Genomic DNA, 21,762 nt, shown 5'->3' with positions numbered 1-21,762 from the left:
AAAGGCAAAGTGAGGCCATGACCTAATATAAAGATAAATTCGAAAGGTACTTATTTGATATTTTATGTTTCCATGGTAGCATGTTACCAGTGCAACCAGTTGCATATAGTCATAAGTAAATACTAAATTTAAACTTGATTGACTATTCCTTTAAATAACATTGTTCTCATGTAGTTTTAAAATTATAAGTTCATATTTAATTTATGTTGAAATTTTAGTTAGCTTTTACGTATATATTTATACTTCACATTAAATATACTCGGTTTGAATGAACCCACCACCTTAGATATCGATGGAATAGTAGAGGTGTGCCACCTAGCAATCTTCCATCATTATAAAAAATAAAACTAAAAGCATAACACTTGAACAAACAATTATGAAGACTTGGTAAATTGTATTGGGTTTTTAGTTTAAAAATTGAGGTGAATGGAAATGGATGGAAAAATAAAATTTTGAATTTTTCTTGTCCCATATTGGAGGAGGAAAGCTCATTTGTTGGATATATATATAGTTGCACTTCTTCTAGCTCTTAAAGAATTGAGAAGAAATCAAGCCTTGCGCTGTTGTCGTTGCTCGCTCGGCTTCGGTCAAATGATCTGATTAATTTTTTGGATCAAATTTATTGTTAAATATTAAATTATATTAATATTTTAATCCAAATCAACCATTTTTGTAATGGTAATTTATGTTTTCCTCCAGTTTTATTTTTTCGTTTTATTTTGGGTAAATAGTCATTTTTGTTATAGTTGTTTTACGCAAAATATCATCTTGAAGAGTTACACCTCTTCGTTTAAGCCCAACCTGATGGCTATAAATACCACGTCTTTCCCTCAGATTTTTCTTACGAAATTTCTGAAATCTCTTCTTCATTTTTGTATTGTTTTCTTATAAAAATAAAGTAAGCGTGATTCACTGCCGCCATTTGTATTCGCCATACACTAGTGTGGTTATCCTTTTATCATGGGAGAAAATAATTTTAAATCTCGGATACTTGGAGGTGATTGAGTTCTTTAAGAAAACATTGTGAATTCAGTGAGTTCGGATAAAATTTTGCTTCTTCTACATTTCTGTTTTACGTTGTTTAACTTTTCGGAATATAATTTTCAAATACAGATTAATAACAAGCTTAAGGAACTTAAATTTTTATACTCTGTACTTGTGTTGTATACACTATTCTGGAGACTAAAACCTGTGTGATTTTTTACTCCAAGTTTGAAGATTAAAGCCTTCGTAGTTTTCTTCTTCGTCTTTTATATTTTTAACATATATTTTATTTTATTTATTATTTGTTCATTGGATATTAAATTCTATTGATTTTCTACTCCATTGGAGATTAAAATTTATATGATTTTCTACTCCATTTTTATTCCTTTTGAAGATATAAAAACTTCACCATATATGCAAAAATTATTTGTGAAATTTTAACAGAAATGACAAGTGAGAACGAAAACCAGTCTGCTCCTATGGTGACTGTCAATGCATCGACAAGCCGAAAGCACTTACACTGGCAGAAAAGCCGAAAAAAAATGTTGGGGTTGATTTTAAACGATGGCAGCAAAAGATATTATTCTATTTGACTACCCTAAGCCTACAAATATTTATTAAGGAAGATATCCCAGTTGTGCCAGACACAACTCCGGATAATGAACGCTTCCTTCTGACTGAGGCATGGAAGCATTATGATTTTCTATGCATGAATTATATTCTTAGAGGTCTGGAAGACGATCTGTATAATGTCTATAGTAATGTAGAGACGTTGAAAGAACTGTGGAGTGCGCTTGAAAAGAAATACAAAACTGAAGATGTCGGTAGAAAAAGTTTGTGGCCGTAAAATTTCTTGACTATAAAATGGTAGATAGCAAGTCTGTTATTATCCAAGTCTAAGAATTGCAAGTGATTATCCATGATCTATTAGCTGAAGGTATAATCTGAATTAATACTTTTGTTAAAAGTAATTAATTATATTATTACTAATGTATTTTTCATTGAAGGTTTGGTCATCAATGAAGCATTCCAATTTGCAGCATTGATTGAGAAGTCACCTCCTTTGTAGAAGGACTTCAAAAATTACTTGAAATACAAATGCAAGGAGAAGTCGCTTTAAAATCTCATTCTTCGATTAAGGATCGAAGAGGACGACAAAGTTGCTGAAAAGAAGGTTTGTGGAAACTCAACAATAATGGGAGCAAATATTTTTGTGGATGCTCCCCAAAATAATAAAAAGAGAAAGAACCATTTTGGACCAAAGAGTAACCCAAGCCTTCTCGAACATTCAAAGAAGCCATGTCTTCTTCTAAATAATTATTTTCGAAAGAGGCGGTAAATAGTGAAATAGAATCCATATTTAACAATCATACATGGGAACTGGTTGATTTTCCTCTCGGTAACAAATCGTTATGTCTAAATAGATTTTTAAGAGGAAATAAAAGATGATGGAACTATTGACAAGTATAACGTAAGATTTGTTGTCAAAGGCTATAGATAACGAGAATGCCTTGACTATTTTGACACATACTCCCCTGTTACAAGAATTACGTCCATACAAATATTAGCAGCACTAGATGCAGTATATGATCTTGAAATCCATCAAATGTACGCTAAGACAACCTTCTTAAATGGAGATTTGGAGAAAGAAATTTATATGAAATAACCTAAAAGGGTTTGTGGTTCCAGGCAAAGAAAAAAAGGTATGTAGACTTGTTAAGTCTCTTTATAGACTAAAACAAGTACCCAAATAATGGCATGTAAAATTTGATCAAATAATATTGTCAAATAGTGTTATGATTAATGAAGGTGATAAATTTGTGTACATTAAAAATGTTTCAAATCACAGTCATTGTTTGTCTCTATATGGATGATATGTTGATAATGAGTAATAACATTGCCAACATAAATGTGACAAAGTGTATGCTAACTGCAAGTTTGATATGAAAGACTTAGGAGTTGCCAATTTAATCTTGGGTATTAAGATTCATAAGACTTCTCAAGGTTTGGCATTGTAGCAATCTCATTACATTAAAACAACACTTGAAAATTTCAAGCACTTAGATTTCGAAGTTGCAAAGACTCAAATTAACGTGAATCTTGCACTTGTAAAGAATAAAAGTGTCACGACCTAATTCCTCTTATAGGTCGTGATGGCGCCCAACGTCGCCGCTAAGCAAGCCAACGGTGAACTGACCATGTGATTTCTCTTTTTAATAAGTTACCAAGTAATTAAATTCTATTTATTAAGAAATTAAGGAGTCAAAAATTTAATGAAATAAAACGAAGGCCATTGAGTGGGTAATCATAACGATATAAATACTCCAAAACCATACTGTCTACTAGTATGTGTGCCAGGACATGGTGTCACAAGTATATGAGCAACTAGTAGAATATACAAAACTCTAATTACTGTCCGAAATAAAGTAGACAGAAAATAGATACAAAAGACATACTTTAATTGTTGCAGAACGGCTCAGGTAGCAACTCACCACTAGGCCTCAGGGTAACATGGGTGCACGTCGGTATGACTGTCAGATGCACCTTTCTCAGATCATGCACAGTTAGTGCAGAAGTGTAGCGTGAGTCATAAACGACATGTACCCAGTAAGTATCTAGTCTAACCTTTAGAAGTAGTGACGAGGGTTTGACTTTGACACTTACTATGGGCTAACAATAAAGTACAATTTTTTTTAAATAAGCATGGGTTATGTAAATAATAATAACTCAATAACAAGCAGTGAATAAATAATTCTTTCACTAATAGTAAACCTCAAGTCAATTTATATCATTAAATAATTATAACCTCTCAAGCCATAAAATAATATCCAATATAATTAAACTCCGAGTATTATCACGCACGATTACGCTGAGGTCGTACAACCTGATCCATAATAATATGTATACTGCCGAGGGATTAGCGACACGAACCATAGATGCATCTATTCTATTACCGAGGTATTCGGACCGCTCCACAAGAAGAGATGATACTTTATAAGCATTCGATTTAAAGCTATTACGAGGCTAATACACAAAGAAGCACAAATTCTATTAGTAGTCAAATATCCCGCCAAAACTCAAGTAGTGGAAGTCTGTCTTTTACAATTCCTTTATCAAGTTCCAATACAATTTAGGCACTTTAATTAACAAATAGGATGCAAACATTACAAGTATTTCATGATCTGAGTCCTAGACTACCTGGACATAAACATAATCAGTATCTACGCACGGACTCTCGTCACCTCGTGCGTACGTAACCCCCATAATTAGGAGCAAATAGTAATTTAAATTGCCTATGGGGTAAATTTCCTCTTACAAAGTTAGGCAAGAGACTTACCTCGTCTCAAAGTTCACTTTTCAACCACAAATTCATTCTAAAGCCTCAACTCGATGCCGAACAATCAAAAACTAGTCAAATGTTATAAAAATTAATCAATACATGCTCAAAGGTTCATAATTTAACTATTAGAGTAATTACCCAAACCAAATTGGAAGATTCCTAAAATTCACCCTTTGTCCCACATGCCCGGATTTTGGAAATTTTCGAAGATAAATGTTACCCATAACCTCACGAACTCAAATATATAATTTTCACCCAATTCCATAATCATTTTCGTGGTTAAATTCCAGTTTTATCAAAACCTAGGTTTTTCAACTAAACCCATAATTTTTACAATTTTTTAATGTTAAAATCTACCCATAATCTATGTATTTAACTCACATTAGATAGAAATTACTTACCTCAAAGTGATAGGTAAAAACCCCTCTCCAAGATCTCCAAAATCGCCCAAGAGATGAAAGAAAATGAGCCAAAAATAGTCTAAGTCCCGTTTTTAAAATGTTTCTGCCCAGTGGTCCTTATACGCGATCGCGGCCAAGCTCTCGCGGTCCAGGCTAAACTCAAGAGCCCAGGAAAATGTCTCTACGCGAACGCGAGATTACCCATGTGAACGCGGTGCACTGGGCTGCCTACACCTCGCGAATGCGGGGCCCAACACGCGAGCGCGTAGGGCAATTGGGTTGCCCAGGCCCAGGCTTCTATGTGAACACAGCCTACCAATCGTGAACGTGAAGGGCAACGGTCCAGGTCTCCTCGAACGCGGCCCTGTACTCACGAACGCGAATGGCAAAAGCCCCCAGTCCCCAAATCCATCATCGCGAACGCGAGGGTCCTTCCGCGTTCGCGAAGAAGGAAACTAAAACAACAAATTCTGGTGTTTTCAATTTAACTTCGGGCGGTCCGAAACACACCCAAGCCACTCGGGACCCCGCCTTAATGCACCAAAAAGTCCATAAACCTAATACGGATCTTCTCTAACTCTCGAAATGTGTAAAACAACATTGACACTAAGAATCGCACCCCAAAACCATATTGAATTAAATCATGAACTTCAAGTTTTCAGCTTGCTCCAAACGCGCTGAATCATACTTAGACTACTCGGAATGATACCAAATTTTGCGTGCAAGTCTTAAATCACCATACGTAACTATTCCCAAACTTGGAATCCCAAACGGACCTCGATAACACCAAAACCTACTTTAAACCAAATTTAAAGAACTTTAAAACCTTCAATGTGCCAACTTTCAGTATTAAGCGCCGAAATGCTCCCAGGTCATCCAAAACCCGATCCGAATATACGCCCAGGTCCAAAATCATCATACGAACCTATTGGGACTATCAAATCCCAGTTCCTAGGTCGTTTACTCAAAATGTTGACTCAATTTAAACTTAACCCTTTAAGCCAATATTAAGGAACTAAGTGTTCCTATTTCAATCTGAACCCTACCAAACCCGAACTAACCATCCCCACAAGTCATAAAACAGTAAAATCACATATGGGGAGTCTTATTTAGGGGAACGGGGATCTAGAAAGCAAAACGACATGTCAGGTCATTACATTCTCCACCTCTTAAACAAACGTTCGTCCTTGAACAGGTCGAGAATCGTACCTGGAGTGCCGAATAAGTGTGGATATATGCTCTGTATGTCCTCCTCGGCCTCCCAAGTCCCCTCCTCGACTGGTTGGACCCTTCACTGCACTTTTACCGCAGAAATCTTCTTCGACCTCAGCTGGCGAACGTGCCTGTCAACAATAGCAATTGGCTCCTCTTTATAACTCAGGCTCTCATCTTGCTGAATCGTGCTGAAGACTAACACATGTGACCTGTCGACATGATATCTCTGGATCATAGACACATGAAGACCAGATGAACTCCCGATAGACTGGGAGGCAAATCAAGATCATAAGCAACCTCCACAACCCGTCTCAACACCTCGAATGGACCTATAAACCTTGGGCTCAACTTGACCTTCTTCCCGAACCTCATGATTCCCTTCATCGGTGAGACTTTCAAGAGAACCTTCTCGTCCACCATAAATGATAAATCACGCGCCTTCTGATCCGCGTAACTCTTCTATCTGGACTGTGCTGTGCAAAGTTGCTCCAGAATCAACTTTACCTTTTCCAAGGCATCCTTCACTAAATCAGTACCATATAACTTAGCCTCGCCGGGCTCAAACCATTCGATGGGCGAACGACATCGTCGACCATATAAAGCCTCAAATGGAGCCATCTTGATGCTGGACTGATAACTGTTGTTGTAAGCAAACTTGACCAAAGGCAAGAATCGATCCCACTGCCCTCCGAAGTCAATCACACATACTCTGAGCATATCCTCCAAGATCTGAATTGTCCGCTCCGACTGTCCGTCGGTCTGTGGATGAAAGGCTATGCTGATCTCTACCCGGATCCCCAACTCACTTTGTACTACCCTCTAGAAATGCGAAGTAAACTGATGGCTTCTATCTGATATGATGGAGAAAGGCACACCATGCAACTGAACAATCTCCTGAATCTAAATCTGGGCCAACCTCTCTGAAGAATACGTGGTCACAACCGGAATGAAGTGTGCTGACTTGGTCAACCTGTTGACGATGACCCAAACTGCATCAAACTTCCACAAGATCCACGGCAACCCAACTACGAAGTCCATAGTAATGCGCTCCCATTTCCACTCATGTATAGTCATCTGCTGGAGTAGGCCACCTGGTCTCTGGTGCTCATACTTAACCTGCTGGCAATTTAGACACTTCGCCACATACTCGACTATGTCCTTCTTAATCCGTCGCCACTAATAATGCTGCATTAGGTCATGATACATCTTTGTAGCACATGGATGAATAGAATACCGAGAACTATGTGCCTCATCTAGGACCTTCTCCCTCAAGCCATCAACATTAGGAACACATAGGCGACCGTGGAGTCGCAGAACACCATCCCCACCGATAGTGGCCTCCTTGTCACCACCCTGCAGTACCGTCTCCCTAAGAACCAACAAGTGCGGATCATCAAACTGACGAGCCTTGTTATGCTCGAATAATGAAGACTGAGCGACGACGCATACAAGAACTCGTATGGGCTCTGAAATATCCAACCTCACAAGTCTGTGAGACAAGGACTGGATGTCCAAAGCTAATGGCCTCTCCTCTGCTGAAATGAATGCCAAGCTACCCATACTCTCTGCCTTTCTGCTCAAGGCATCCGCAACTACATTCGCCTTGTTCGAATGATACAAGATGGTAATATCATAATCTTTTAGTAACTCAAGCCACCTACGCTGCCTCAAATTGAGAGCCCTCTGTTTGAACAAATGCTGCAAGCTGTGACGATCAGTGTAAACCTCACAGGACACCCCATAAAGATAATGCCTCCAGGTCTTAAGAGCATGAACAATCGCGGCCAACTCCAAATCATGTACATGGTAATTCTTCTCATGGGGCTTTAGCTGACGTGAAGCATATGCAATAACTCGCCCATTCTGCATCAATACACAACCTAAACCAACGCGTGAAGCATCGCAATACATAGTATATATTCCTGAACCGGAAGGCAACACTAACATCGGTGCTGAAGTCAATGCGGTCTTGAGCTTCTGACAGCTCACCTCAAAATCGTCGGACCATTGGAACGGAGCACCCTTCTGTTAATTTAGTCAAAGGTGTTTCAATAGATGAGAAGCCCTCCACAAACCAGCGATAATAACCTGCTAACCCCAAGAAGCTCCTAATCTCAGCTGCCGTGGTAGGACGAGGCCAACTCTGAACTGCCTCAATCTTCTTGGGATCTACCTTAATATCCTTTTCTGATACAACATGCCCCAAGAATGCCACAGAATCCAACTAGAACTCACACTTGGAGAACTTAGCATATAACTTCTGTTCCCACAAGGTTTGAAGCACCACTCTCAAATATTGCTCGTGCTCCTCCATGCTACGTGAGTAGATCAAAATATCATCAATGAAGACAATGACAAATGAATCAATGTATGGCCTGAACACCCGGTTCATCATATCCATAAAACATCGCTGGAGCGTTAGTCAAATCAAATGACATCACTAGAAACTCATAATGGCCATATCTAGTCCGGAAAAGCCGTCTTCGGAACATCTGAATACCGAATCTTCAACTTATGATACCCCGATCTCAAGTAGATCTTAGAGAATAACCTGGCACCCTATAACTAGTCAAACAAATCATCAATACGTGACAACGAGTACTTGTTCTTAGTGGCAACTTTGTTAAACTGGCGGTAATCAATGTGCATCCGCATAGTCCCATATTTCTTCTCCACAAATAACACTGGTATACCCCAAGGCGACACGCTCGGTCTGACAAACCCCTTTGCTAGCAACTCCTCAAGTTGTTCCTTTAATTTTTTCAACTTTTTCGGAGCCATGCGGTACGGTGGAATAGAGATAGGTTGGGTACCCAGGGCCAAATCAATACGGAAATAGATATCACAATCTGATGGAATGCCTGGAAGATTAGAAGGAAATATATCGGAGAACTCCGGACTACGGGCACTGAATCAATTATCGGAGTCTCTGTAGTAGTATCCCAAACATAAGTTAGATAAGCCAAACAACCCTTCTCGACCATATGTCGAGCCTTTAGAAAAGAGATGACCCGACTAGATGCACTGATAAACGAACCCTTCCACTCCAATCTAGGCAACTCTAGCATCACCAAGGTAACAGTCTTGGCATGTCAATGAAAGATGGCGTGATATGGAGACAGCCAGTCCATGCCCAGGATAACCTCAAAGTCGGTCATATCAAGCAACATAAGATTTGCTCTAGTCTCATAACCACAAGAAGTCACGATACAGGACAAGTATACCCGATCCACAACAATAGAATCGTCCACTGGTGTAGATACATAAACAGGAGTACCCAAGGACTCCCGAGGAACTCCCAGGAAATGAGCAAACAGAGATGAAACATAAGAATATGTAGACCCTGGATCAAATAGTACTGAAGCACCCCTACCGCAGATAGAAATAATACATGTGATCACGACATCTAAGGCCATTGCATCTAGTCTGGACGAAAAGGCATAGAACATAGCTGGAGCGACACCTGATTGGCCTCCACTTCTAGGACAGACCCTACCCACCTGCACTCTGCCTCTGGGAGGCCGGACTACTGGCATGGAAGCTGGTGCCGTAATCATAAGCTTTTGACCCTGTTGCACTGCCTTGCCCCGAAGCCTAGGGAAGAACCACCGCACATGACTAAGATCCTCTCACTCGAAACAACCTCTTGGTACGGTGGACTGCTGACCTGAAGTATGACCCGAATGGCCTGAATACCCACTAGAGAAACCCTAAATAGTTGGTGGGTGGTAGGAACTATTTGGCATGGCGCTGAAATAAGGCCGCACTGGAGCACCACGAAGAGGCGGCAGTGCTGGATATGTAGGCCTACTAGACTGACCCCGCACAAACTAACCTTTGCCCCCAGCCAGGACACCTCTAAACTCTCCAAAATATCAAAACCACTTATCCCTCGTCGCTTGCTCTCGGCTACGCTGACGTACACCCTCGATCCTCCGAGCTATCTCCACAACTAACTCGTAAAAGTCCCCATCTCAACCACTCGGGCCATAGTGGCTTGAATACCAGAGTGCAAACCTACAACAAACCTCCCCACTCTCTCTACATCGGTAGAAAGTATCATAAGTGCATGGTGAGACAACTCAGAGAATCTCGCCTCATAGTCGGTCACCGACATCTGACCCTGCTGGAGATGCTCGAGCTGAAACCGCAACTCTTACCTCTAAGAGGGTGGAATATATCTGTCCAAGAAGAGGCATGTAAACTGATCCCAAGTCATGGGAGGAGAACTTGCTTGTCTGCCAAGAAGATAGAACTGCCACCATCTACGGGCCTTGCCCTCCAACTAAAAGGTGGTAAAGCCCACCCCGTGGGACTCTAATATCCTCATATTATGCAATCTATCCCCACACCGATCAATAAAGTCCTGGGGGTCCTCATGTCGCTCACCTCCGAAGACAGGAGGGTGTAGTCTGGTCTATCTATCCAATAGCTTATGCGGCTCGCCGACCGCAGCTGGTCTGGGTTCAGGTATAACTGTTGCAACTTGCTGGGCTCCGCCCACGGGTTGTGCGCCCGGGGTCTGATATATGGCAGTTGCATGCCCTGGAGCCTGAGCGGTAGGGGTCTGCGCTCTCCCTCCCGCCTGATATGTGGCTGGGTCTACTGGAAATAAACCACCACGAGTCATAGAATCCATGAACCGCAGCATACAACCCATTACCTCCTAGAATCGCGGGGTTGGCTCTGATGCAGACACCTCGCCATGCTCCTCAATAATAGGATCCTCTACTGGATCCACTAGTGGCATAACTGGAGCAACTCTAGGATACCCCCGTCCTCTACCACGAGCTGGAGCCCTCCCTCGGCCTTTTCCTCGGCCTCTAGCAATAAGGGGAGCAGTTTCTCCATGATCGGGTACATCTGTCGCGCACGTTCTCACCATCTATGAGAGAATAAGAGAAAGATACTTAGCACCACATCAACTGCACGATAGGAGATAAAGAAAGAGTAGTTTCCTAACACCATATAACCTCTCGAAGATAAGTACAAATGTCTCCATACCGATCCACAAGACTCTATTAGGCATGCTCATAATTTGTAAGACCTACGTGAACCTAGTGCTTGATACCATGTTGTCACAACCCAATTTCTCCTATAGGTCATGATGGCGCCCAACGTCGCCCCTAGACAAGCCAATGGTGAACTGACCATGTGATTTCTCTTTTTAATAAGTTACCACGTAATTAAATTCCATTTTTTAAGAAATTAAAGAGTAGGAAATTAAATGAAATAAAACGAAGGCCAATGAGTGGGAAATCATAGCGATATTAATACTCCAAAACTATATAGTCTACTAGTAAATGTGTCAGGACCTAGTGTCACAAGTATATGAGCAACTGGTAGAATATACAAAACTCTAACTAATGTCCGAAATAAAGTAGATAGAAAATAGATACAAAAGAGAGACTTTAGGTGATGCAGAACGGCTCGGGAAGCAGCTCATCACTAGGCCTCAGGGTAACGAGGGTGCGGGCCGGTATGACTGCCAAATGCACCTGCCTTAGATCCTGAACAGTTAATGCAGAAGTATAGCGTGAATACATAAATGACATGTACCCAGTAAGTATCTAGTCTAACCTCGAAGAAGTAGTAATGAGGGTATGACTTTGACACTTACTATGGGCTAACAATAAAGTAAAGAAAATTCTAAATAAGCATGGGTTGTATAAATAATAATAACTCACTAACAAGCAGTGAATAAATAATTCTTTCACTAATAGTAAACCCCAAGTCAATTTATGTCATTAAATAATTATAACCTCTCAAGCCATAAAATAATATCCAATATAATCAATTCCGAGTATTATCACGCACGATTACGCCGAGGTCGTACAACCCGATCCAGAATAATATATACACTGCCGAGGGATTAGCGGCACGAACCATAGATGCATCCATTCTACTACCGAGGCATTCGGCCCGCTCCACACAAAAAATGATACTTAAGCATTTGATTTAAAAGCTACTACGAGGCTAATACACAAAGAAGCACAATTTCTATTAACGATCAAGTATCCCGCCAAAACTCAAGTAGTGGAAGTCAATCATTTACAATTCCTCTATCAAGTTCCAATACAATTTAGGCACTTTAATGAACAAATAGGGTGCAAACATTACAAGTATTTCATGATTTGGGTCCTAGACTACCCGAACATAAACATAATTAGTAGATACGCATGGACTCTCGTCATGTCGTGCGTACGTAGCCCCCACAATTAGGAGCAAATAGTAATTTAAATCACCTATGGGGTATATTCCCTCTTACAAGGTTAGTCAAGAGTCTTACCTCGTCTCAAAGTTCACTTTCCTGCCCACAAATTCGTCTTAAAGCCTCAACTCGGTGCCAAACAATCCAAAACTAGTCAAATGTTATATAAATTAATCAATGCATGCTCAAAGGTTCATAATTTAACTATTAGAGTAAATACCCAACCCTAATTGGAAGATTTCTTAAATTCGCCCCTGTGCCCATGTGCCCGGATTCCGCAAATTTTCGAAGATAAATGTTACCCATAACCACATGAACTCAAATATATAATTTTTACCCAATTCCATAATCATTTTCGTGGTCAAATCCCATTTTTATCAAAACCTAGGTTTTTCAACTAAACCCATAATTTTCATAAATTTTCATGTTAAAATTTACCCATAATCTATGTATTTAACTTACATTGGATAAAAATTACTTACCTCAAAGTGCTAAGTGAAAACCCCTCTCCAAGAGCTCTAGAATCGCCCAAGAGATGAAAGAAAATAATCCAAAAATAGCCTAAGTCCCGATTTAAAAATGTTTCTGCCTAGTGGTTCTTATACGCGATCGCGAAGGCTTAACTGAAGAGCCTAGGAAAAAGGTTCTACGCGAACGCGAGAGTACCCATGCCAACGCGGTGCACTAGGCTGCCTACACCGTGCGAACGCGTAGGGAAATTGGGTTGGCCTGGCTCAGGCCCAGGCTTCTACGCGAACACGGTCTGCCAAACGAGAACGCGAAGGCCAATGGTCCAGGTCTTCGCGAACACGGCCCTGTACTCGCGAACGCGAAGGGAAAAATCCCCCAGTCCCTAAATCCTTCATCGCGAACGCGAGGGTCCTTCCGCGTTCGCGAAGAAGGAAACTAGAACAGCAAAATCTGGTGTTTTCAACTTAACTCTGGGCTATCCGAAACACACCCGAGCCACTCGGGATCCCGCCCAAATGCACCAACAAGTCCATAAATATAATACGGACCTGCTCGAACTCTCAAATGTGTAAAACAACATCGACACTAAGAATCACACCCCAAAACTATATTGAATCAAATTATGAACTTCAAGTTTTCAACTTGCTCCAAACGTGCCGAATCATACTTAGACTACTCGGAATTACACCAAATTTTGTGTGCAAGTCTTAAATCACCTTACGGAACTATTCTTAAGTGTGGAATCCCAAATGGACCTCGATAACACTAAAACCTACTTCAAACCAAATTTAAAGAACTTTAAAACCTTCAATGTGCCAACTTTCAGTATTAAGCGTTGAAATGCTCCCGAATCATCCAAAAATCGATCCGAACATACGTCCAAGTCCAAAATCATCATACGAACCTATTGGGATCGTCAAATCCCGGTTCTGAGGTCGTTTAATCAAAATATTGACTCAAGTCAAAACTTAACCCTTTTAAGCCAATATTAAGGAACTAAGTGTTATGATTTCAACCCGAACCCTTCCAAACCCGAACTAACCATCCCTGCAAGTTATAAAATAGTAAAAATACATATGTGGAGTCTTATTTAGGGGAACGAGGATCTAGAAAGGAAAATGACCGGCCGGATCATTACAAAAAATCTAAACATATCTCAATTAGATTATGCTCGTGTATTGGGATGTTTAATGTATACCATAAATTGTATGCGGCCAGATATAACTTGTGATATAAGTAAATTAAGCTGATACACAAGTAATCTAGGTTAATTTTATTAGATGACAATAAAACGAGTTTTGGGGTATTTAAACCATACCTAAGACTTTGCTTCGTACTATAGTAAGTATCATGCAAGGCTTGAGGGATATTGTGATGCAAACTGGATTACCGGTTCAACAAATTCTAAATCTACAAGTGGATATATATTCACTATTAGTAGAGGAACGGTGTTTTGTCATCCAAACAAACTCGTATTGCGCGATCTACAATGGAGGCTGAGTTTGTAGCCTTAGATAAAGTCGGTGAAGAAGTTGAATGGCTTCGAAATTTCTTGAAAGATATTCCATTTTGGCCCAAACCGTTGGCACCAATATGCATACATTGCGATAGTTAAGCGACAATTGGAAGGGCTGGGAGCGTTATGTATAACGAAAAATCTCGTCATATATGAAGAAGATATAAAACCGTTAGATAATTGCTCTCTAGAAGAATGATCACAATTGACTACGTGAAATCAAGTGATAATGTGTCGAATCTACTTACAAAAGGCCTAACTAGAGAGGTAGTTATCGAAGGGAATGAGACTATGGTCGAGGATAAGTTATTGTGACGGTAACTCTACCTAGAAGACTGAAGATCCCAAGATCTAGGTTCAAGGAGATAAAATAAAATCATTAATGACGGTTCAACACTAATGTCAAATAAAGTAATTTAGTCCATATTCGTGATGATACAATGTTCAGTAACAAGCATAAAACGTTAAGGCTTTTCAATGGTTTCTAAGATTGATACGAGGTATATTAAATAGTGTATCTACGGGATGACACGTTTAGGAATCACCTATATGTAAGTGTGAATTGTTAGCCGCTTCAAGGAGAATTTTGTAAGGCCAGTTCTCCATGCACTTATGAAATCGGGCGGTGTTTATGGACGAAACGAACACAATAATGAGAACTAAAGACAGTAAATGATTGATTATGTGACTTATGGTTGTCTAGGTATACACAAAAGTTCGACAATTTAAAGATATCAAATCTACCGATTGACCGGGTATATCCGACATGAGCTCACTACGAAAAGTTCAAAGGGAAACTTACTTCTCCTGATACAATTAACCCCTGCTTACGAATCACATAATTTTTATGCATATTTTACTTCTATAGCCATTTCCCATTTATGTGGGATAATTATTGGATTTTTAGTTAAAAAATGAGGTGAATGGGAAATTGAGGAAAAAATAAAAATTTGATTTTCCGTCCTCTACAAAGGAACATTGCCCCGCATTGGAGGAGGAAAGATCATTTGTTGGGTATATATATAGTTGCACTTCTTCTAGCTCTTAAAGAGTTGAGAAGAAGTCAAGCCTCGCGCCGTCGTCGTCGCTTGCTCGCTTGCTCGGCTCGGCATGGCTTCGGGTTCGGATATGGATTTGGATCAAGTCAAAAGATTTGATTGATTAATTTTTTGAATCAAATTTTAAATATTAAATTATATTAATTTTAATCCAAATCAACCATTTATGTAACGGTAATTTAAGTTCCCTCCGATTTTATTTTCCCGTTTTATTTTGCGTAAATAGTCATTTTCGTTATAGTCGTTTTACGCAAAAGGCCATCTTGAAGAGTCACACCTTTTCATTGAACCCAATCTGATAGCTATAAACATCATGCCATTCCTTCATATTTTTCTTACGAAAATTCTGAAATCTCTTCTTCCTTTCTGCATTGTTCTCTTACAAAAACAAAGTAAGTGTGATTCACTGCTATCATTTATGTTCGTTGTACACTTGTGTTTGAAGTACCACTACACTAGTGTGGTTATCCATTCTATTTTGGAAGAAAATAATCATAAACCTTGGGTAGTACGAGGGAGTCCTTAAGGAAACACTGTGAATTCAGTGGGCTCGGATATAATTCTATTTTAAATTGTTTAACTTTCCAGAATATAGTTTTCAAATACATAATTAAAACAAATTGTTGTAGAAAGATTTTCTCCCTAAACTTATTTTACGAAAGACGATCAGATCAATGCTTGAATAAATTACAGTTCATCCCTTTATACTTGTAATAGGTAAGATTCCATTCTACTTTTGATGTAACTCATATGATTAAGGCTATGAATACGTTTATACGGCAAACAGGCTTTCTGCATTTGCTACTGCAATGGGATAACTGCAAAAAGAAATTCAAAAGAAAGCCATTTTCACCATATGTTCTAAACAATTTACTGGAAAAGAAGTGATTGATGTCCATCTTCTTGGTATCTTTAAACATTCAAAATGAGAGTGTTTAAATGAGAGGTGAATTCATGATTTAAACTTGATGATATACACTGCGTGTAATGTATGTATGTATGTATGTATCGAAATAGTAGGTTCAATTGGTTTCATTTGCCTCTGATAGTAATAAGCAGTTACAAGAGTACTGCAGTCGTCGGCTCAAACAGAATTTGAAGGGTCCTAGCTACGCCATGCGTTCAATACAAAATCTGGAAAGCTGCAGGGATGACAAAAAGAGGGTGCTTTCCTGTGTTGCACCGAAAAAAAAGACCTAAGAGACGAGTATCTTCTCTTAGGTTTCTTCCTCCCGCGCCCATCGCCGCCCGGCCCGCATTACAACAACAATAACAACCCAGTATAATCCCACTAGTGAGGCTTGGGGAGGGTAGTGTGTACGTAGACCTTACCCTTACCCTGTAAAGAGGTTGTTTCCGATATACCCTCGGCTCCCTCCCTCCAAGAACTCCTCACCTTGCTCTTGGGGTGGCTCGAATTCACAATTTCTTGGTTGGAAGTGGGAGATGCTCACCACTAGAGTAACCCGCGTTAGAGGGAAAGATTAGCAAAGCGGGAAAAGAAAGAGGGAAGGGGAGCAACATCTTATTCTCTTCGTGAGAACTTCCGGATCGGACCCCCTCTCCATCGAAAGAAATGAGATTATTGCGGATACACACATAAAATATTAACCAAAATTTTCAGTATATTTGATAAACGAATATACTATATGATTGATGAAATAAGGAAAACAAGAATGTAAGAAAAGGTTTTGCATTTTGTACATTCATCCTTTAAGACCACAAAACAAATATACCATCCTTTCCACAGTTGCAGAATATGGCTGGCTATCACAAGGATCATGATTTTAAGGTTAACTTATGTATATATTAGAACTATCAATCCTATAAAAAGAAATAGAATAATCTTAGAATCTACAACAGAGAAGGCCCTGCCTCCATCGTTTGTGTTTCCGGCAATGACTGCTTTCGACCTGTGCCATTCTTACTGGACTGCTATTCCATTCAGATAGTAAGCTGCAAACAACAAAATTAAAATGTCAATCAACAAGACACAAATGATCAGCTAGTAAATGGAAAAACAAAAGGACAAAGGAAACTAGCACAAGATGTAGCAGAACAGTACATTGGGAAGGTAAAGGATCCGGTACTAGTTGTGCTGCCATCTGATCTAAGAGAAATGCTCCCACAATATGATATACCCCCCGAGCAAAAATGCAAACCTGATGCAGGTCCTAATGCAGAAAAACTTGCCTCCCCATCAGCAAAATGACCTTGGCTATTTAGTAGGAGACAGCCTGATGATTTATTCTCAACATTTTGGGATACAGATTGTCCATGAACATTGTTACTACTGCTCCTGTCAATGCTGCAGAGATTATAACAACTTCTATCCTTGTAACGGGTAGTGGCCGCTGATATGATGGATGGTTCAGGAAAGTTCTCAGTACATTCATCCATGCTGCTAGTTGATACTGGCTTACTCAAGTTGAAGTCAAATATGATAGCTTCAGTTCCCAACTCACTATCATAAAATAAGTCGGTAGCTGGTGTACTGATATTTGCTTCATCGACTACTACTGAGACTGGAATTTGACTTTTCATAGCTGCTTCCTCAAAAGGAATCTGGAGTTTAAGCAAATCACATATGACCACAGTGAGTTGTATAATACAGATGAACATATTTTCAGCCATAAAGATGACAGAAATAAACCTGATCAGGCTGCTGGACAGTTTGATCACAATCAGAGTATTTTTGAGAATTCCGAACACCAATCTCTTCTAGATGAAGCATAACATTAGCAGATGAATCTTGCTCTGAGACTGCAATTTGGCTTTTCAATGCTGCTTCCTCATAAGGAATCTGGAGTTCAAGCAAATTGGATATGACCACAAAAAGGTGTCTAATACAGATGAACATATTCTTATAATCACTTCTTATCCAAAACAAAGGTGAAAAACCATAAATAATAGAAATAAACCTGATCAGGCTGCTGGGCAGATTGATCACCAACAGAGTTGGATTTTTGAGAATTCTGAATGCCAGACTCTTCCGTATGAAGCATAATATTAGCAGATGAATATTTTCCTGATTGATTGGTGCCTTTCCACTTTGTAGTACCTTTTGATCCAAAAATCATGATCAAATCCTCAAGATAAGTATCCACGTCAGAAATTCTGTTTACCTTATCAGTATCCTCTTCTTCATTTGTCGCAGCAACAAGTGACTCAGTATCCTCTTCTTCACTTGTCGCAGCAACGCTGTTTGCATATTCTACAGATGAAGCTTTAGATCCACCTGCAGAGCATAATTCAATATCATCACTTTCCGATGTGTTGCTGTGCTGGTCTTCATCAGCTGGTGTACAAACATATGTGCCATTTTGACCATTGCTCCAGCTTTCCGTTAGAATCCTATCCGTCACAGCTACACCCTTGTCCGTGCATATGTCTTCAACAATGTTATAGTTACTTTCTTTGTAGCAAACAATCAATTCAGGCAACTCATATTCCTTAGCACATTTCTCTGTGTATAAACTAGTGTTTGTCCCAAAGAACTTGCAGCCAGAGGTAAATGGTGCATGCGCATCAGAGACAATGGATCCATTTTCTTTCTCATCAACGAAACCAGCAATCACGGAGCACTCAAATTCTGGAGTACTCCATTGTTGATCTCTATATTTTGTATCGCATGCAAACTGATTAATATATCTCCTGCAAGTGATTATGTTAGGTGAGTCTTCATTCTGATCATCCTCCACAGTTGGAGCTATAATTTCATGGTTTTTGCTTCTAGAAATATCGTCGAAGTATACAGAACCGTAAAGTTCTGGGACCTTCCATAACTCATCCCTATCTCTTGTGTCACATGCCAAAGAGCCTTTACAACTTCCATAGCGATTTGAATTAACGAAGTCTTTTGTGGGAAAGAGTAAAGAATTTGCTTCCTTGTAACCATTTGAGCGACTTAAGATCCCATTCTGATTATCCTTCATGGTAGCCTTTTCTTCAGGTGTGTCAAAGACGCTGTCGTTGCATTCAAATGTTTTAGTACTATGCACAGATCGGTATCTGAAGGCTAAGTAACTCTCAATGCATGAACCAGTTTCAAAAGATAGGTAACAAATTTTATCGGATCCTGTTTAGATGCATTTGTTAATAAACTTAAAGACGCGAAATTCAGAACAAAGAATTTTCAGCATTTAACTAGACAACTAAGAGTTTCCAAATGAGTGAAGGCGCGATATTCAGAAAACATGCATCTTATTGATCCACAACTTATTACTAGTTAGAACTAAAATGGGCAAAAACAGACAATAGATTAAAACCTAGTAAGGACAAATCTTAAGGTTAAACTTTGACACTCACCAGCCTCCATGGTCTGAATCAGTTGGTAGAGTCTGAAGTATTCTCAAAAGCTGTGATGCAAACATTCCACGTCTCAGGTAGATATGACTTGGGAAATCTGTCAAAAGAAAGTCCAAAATACAGGTAAGGAAAATGAGATGCAAATTCTTGCAAACTCCAAATATGATAGTAATTGTAGCACAAAATTAGAAAATAGTAGTCAAGAATGCAGTAGGAAGCAAAGAAAGCAGTCAGCACGGTTTCAGAATTCAGACCCCTGGCTAATCCAAATCCAGGGGCGGAGGGAGGGTTTTATCTACGGGTTCAGACGCACCCAGTAACCTTTTGCTTAGATCCTGTATTTATACTAGAAAATCTATTAAATATGTATAAATACTTAATTACAAACCCAGTAACTAACGAGCTATAGGTTCGATTGTAAATTCAGAACCCATAAACGTTAAATCTTAGCTCCGCCTCTGTCCAAATCATGTTATAAAGTTAGTGCCTTTTTAAAATGTATGTACAACCAAGGAATACTCAAACAAGAACAATTTGAAAGTACGTTAGATTATTCTAAAATGGATTCAAGAGAAAATGCTCAAACCCATGAATCAGAGAATCATTAAGACTACAATATGTGAAGCTAACCAGAGTTGCATTGCAACCATTTTGAAGCTGTTTATTCATGAAAGAGCAAATAAGCTGATATTCTGTTACCTAGGACTTGCTAAACCAGACTTGCATTGCCTCTTTAAGGTTTGAATGCCCAACCATATGGAATCTAAACTTGGTCCATAGAAGAGGAAAATGACAAGAAATGGTCACCACTTTTGAAAATTTGTACAAAGCTTTAACGGCTAAAACACAATCTCCTAAGACAATGGGAATTGTCACCTTTTTTTTCCCTCTAGTTATCTCTAATACTCCCCTTGTTTCATTTCAATGGTGTTTGACTGAGCAAAGTATTTAAGAAAGTACGAATGATTTTTGGAATTTATGGTTTTAAATATGTTATAAACATATTTGTTGCTATAAAACCTTATCATTAAGCATAAATTGAGTTCAAAGTTAAAATGTTTTCAAAATATGAAAAGATATTAGTATCAGTTTAAAAACAGACTAAAAAAGAAAGAATATCACACAAAGTGAAACTTTTAAGTTTTAACTAATAATGATGTCTGACGACTCTAACCCATACCATCAACCCCTTCCTATAGAATTAGATTAAAAAAATGAACAGCTTTTCTGCACTATGAGAGGTTCTCCAGAAAATTTGCAAACACAGAAGCGATATAGTAAACGGGACTTTACCTGGCAAAAAGTGAATCAAAAGAGAATTTTCCTATTTATTCCTTCTGAACAATGACTGGATTTGGATTTCACTGCAAAGTATAAGAAACACCATTATCATCAGAATGAAAAGGAAGAAAAAACAAAACTTTAATATCTCAAAGAAGGAAAAGAGAAAACATAGACAGGACTATGAAAATGCAATTATAACTACTAAAAAAATCAAATGCACCAACAAAGCAAATTTTGCAAATTGATCCCAAGATTTGAGCTACCTCGTTATAAAACAAATGTTAAAATGATAAAGTGAAACACTAAGTTGAGTTATTTCTTCTCATCTGCACCACGATTATAAACAACACATAGTCAAATTCAATATATATGAGAGAAATGCAGACACCTTAGTTTGCTCCTCAGTAGAAAGAGAGACACAGAGAAATGATATGAAGTTGGCGGTGCCCAGTACAAAATCTCAGCTGGTGAAACGGTAGAAAGTCTTACTTTTGGCTTTATCGTAGGATATAGAGAGAAGGGGTTCTTCAGAGACAAATTAAGCACTAAATGTGAAAGAATTAGTGTATCCCTCCAAGAAGAAGAAGCAAAAAACAAAACAAAGAAAAGCCATAAGTGGGAAGCCAGCAACATTCGATCAGTCGCCCAAAAACAAGTCAACTGTCGTTCCTAGTATAATAAGATTCATTTGTTTTCTATACTGTAATATATACATGTGTGCCCTGCAGGTAGAATTGTACATATGACTACACACACGTACTGAGGCTGACTATGGAGTTTTTTAGAAACATATATTGTGTTCGGTTCGGTCTCTTTCAAATTTATTAAGTCAACTTAATAGGTTTTTGATATGCAAATATGAAAATTACTTCTTTTATGTGAAGAAACAAATAAAATTAATATTTTCAACAAACAATCACATCTCTATTATTAACAACACAAGTTAAAACAATATTTTCACTAGGGGAGTCCTT

At 39.0% G+C, this 21,762-nt stretch overlaps 2 protein-coding genes across 2 annotated transcripts; both read right to left on the bottom strand.

The window, feature by feature from the left end:
• Positions 1-7,116: 7,116 nt before the first annotated feature.
• Positions 7,117-7,500, bottom strand: LOC138901813 (uncharacterized). The gene has a single exon (XM_070189606.1). It carries the CDS (start codon positions 7,498-7,500, stop codon positions 7,117-7,119), a length of 384 nt encoding a protein of 127 aa, XP_070045707.1.
• Positions 7,501-16,824: 9,324 nt separating this feature from the next.
• On the bottom strand, positions 16,825-21,443 carry LOC104117764 (cell wall protein AWA1-like). Its single transcript, XM_009628858.3, has 7 exons — positions 21,177-21,443; positions 20,798-20,868; positions 19,505-19,601; positions 18,118-19,162; positions 17,850-17,999; positions 17,262-17,761; positions 16,825-17,152 (listed from the first exon to the last, which is right to left on the bottom strand). The coding sequence occupies exons 3-7, from the start codon at positions 19,567-19,569 to the stop codon at positions 17,044-17,046; spliced, it is 1,869 nt and encodes a 622-aa protein (XP_009627153.1). The 5' UTR covers positions 19,570-19,601; positions 20,798-20,868; positions 21,177-21,443; the 3' UTR covers positions 16,825-17,043.
• Between the last annotated feature and the right edge of the window lie 319 nt (positions 21,444-21,762).

The sequence above is a fragment of the Nicotiana tomentosiformis genome, chromosome 11 (assembly GCF_000390325.3).
Source record: "Nicotiana tomentosiformis chromosome 11, ASM39032v3, whole genome shotgun sequence".
In the NCBI taxonomy this organism is placed as follows: domain Eukaryota; kingdom Viridiplantae; phylum Streptophyta; class Magnoliopsida; order Solanales; family Solanaceae; genus Nicotiana; species Nicotiana tomentosiformis.
Note: the sequence above shows the minus strand (reverse complement) of the source record. Positions and strands in the feature narration are given on the sequence as shown.

Coding starts and splice junctions, on each gene's coding strand:
- LOC138901813 (XM_070189606.1), bottom strand. CDS start 7,500: ATGGGTAGCTTGGCATTCATTTCAGCAGAGGAGAGGCCATTAGCTTTG.
- LOC104117764 (XM_009628858.3), bottom strand. CDS start 19,569: ATGTTTGCATCACAGCTTTTGAGAATACTTCAGACTCTACCAACTGAT. Junction 19,163..19,504: donor GATTCAGACCATGGAGGCTG/GTGAGTGTCAAA, acceptor ATGCAACGACAG/CGTCTTTGACACACCTGAAG. Junction 17,153..17,261: donor GGATCCTTTACCTTCCCAAT/GTACTGTTCTGC, acceptor TGTTGTTTGCAG/CTTACTATCTGAATGGAATA.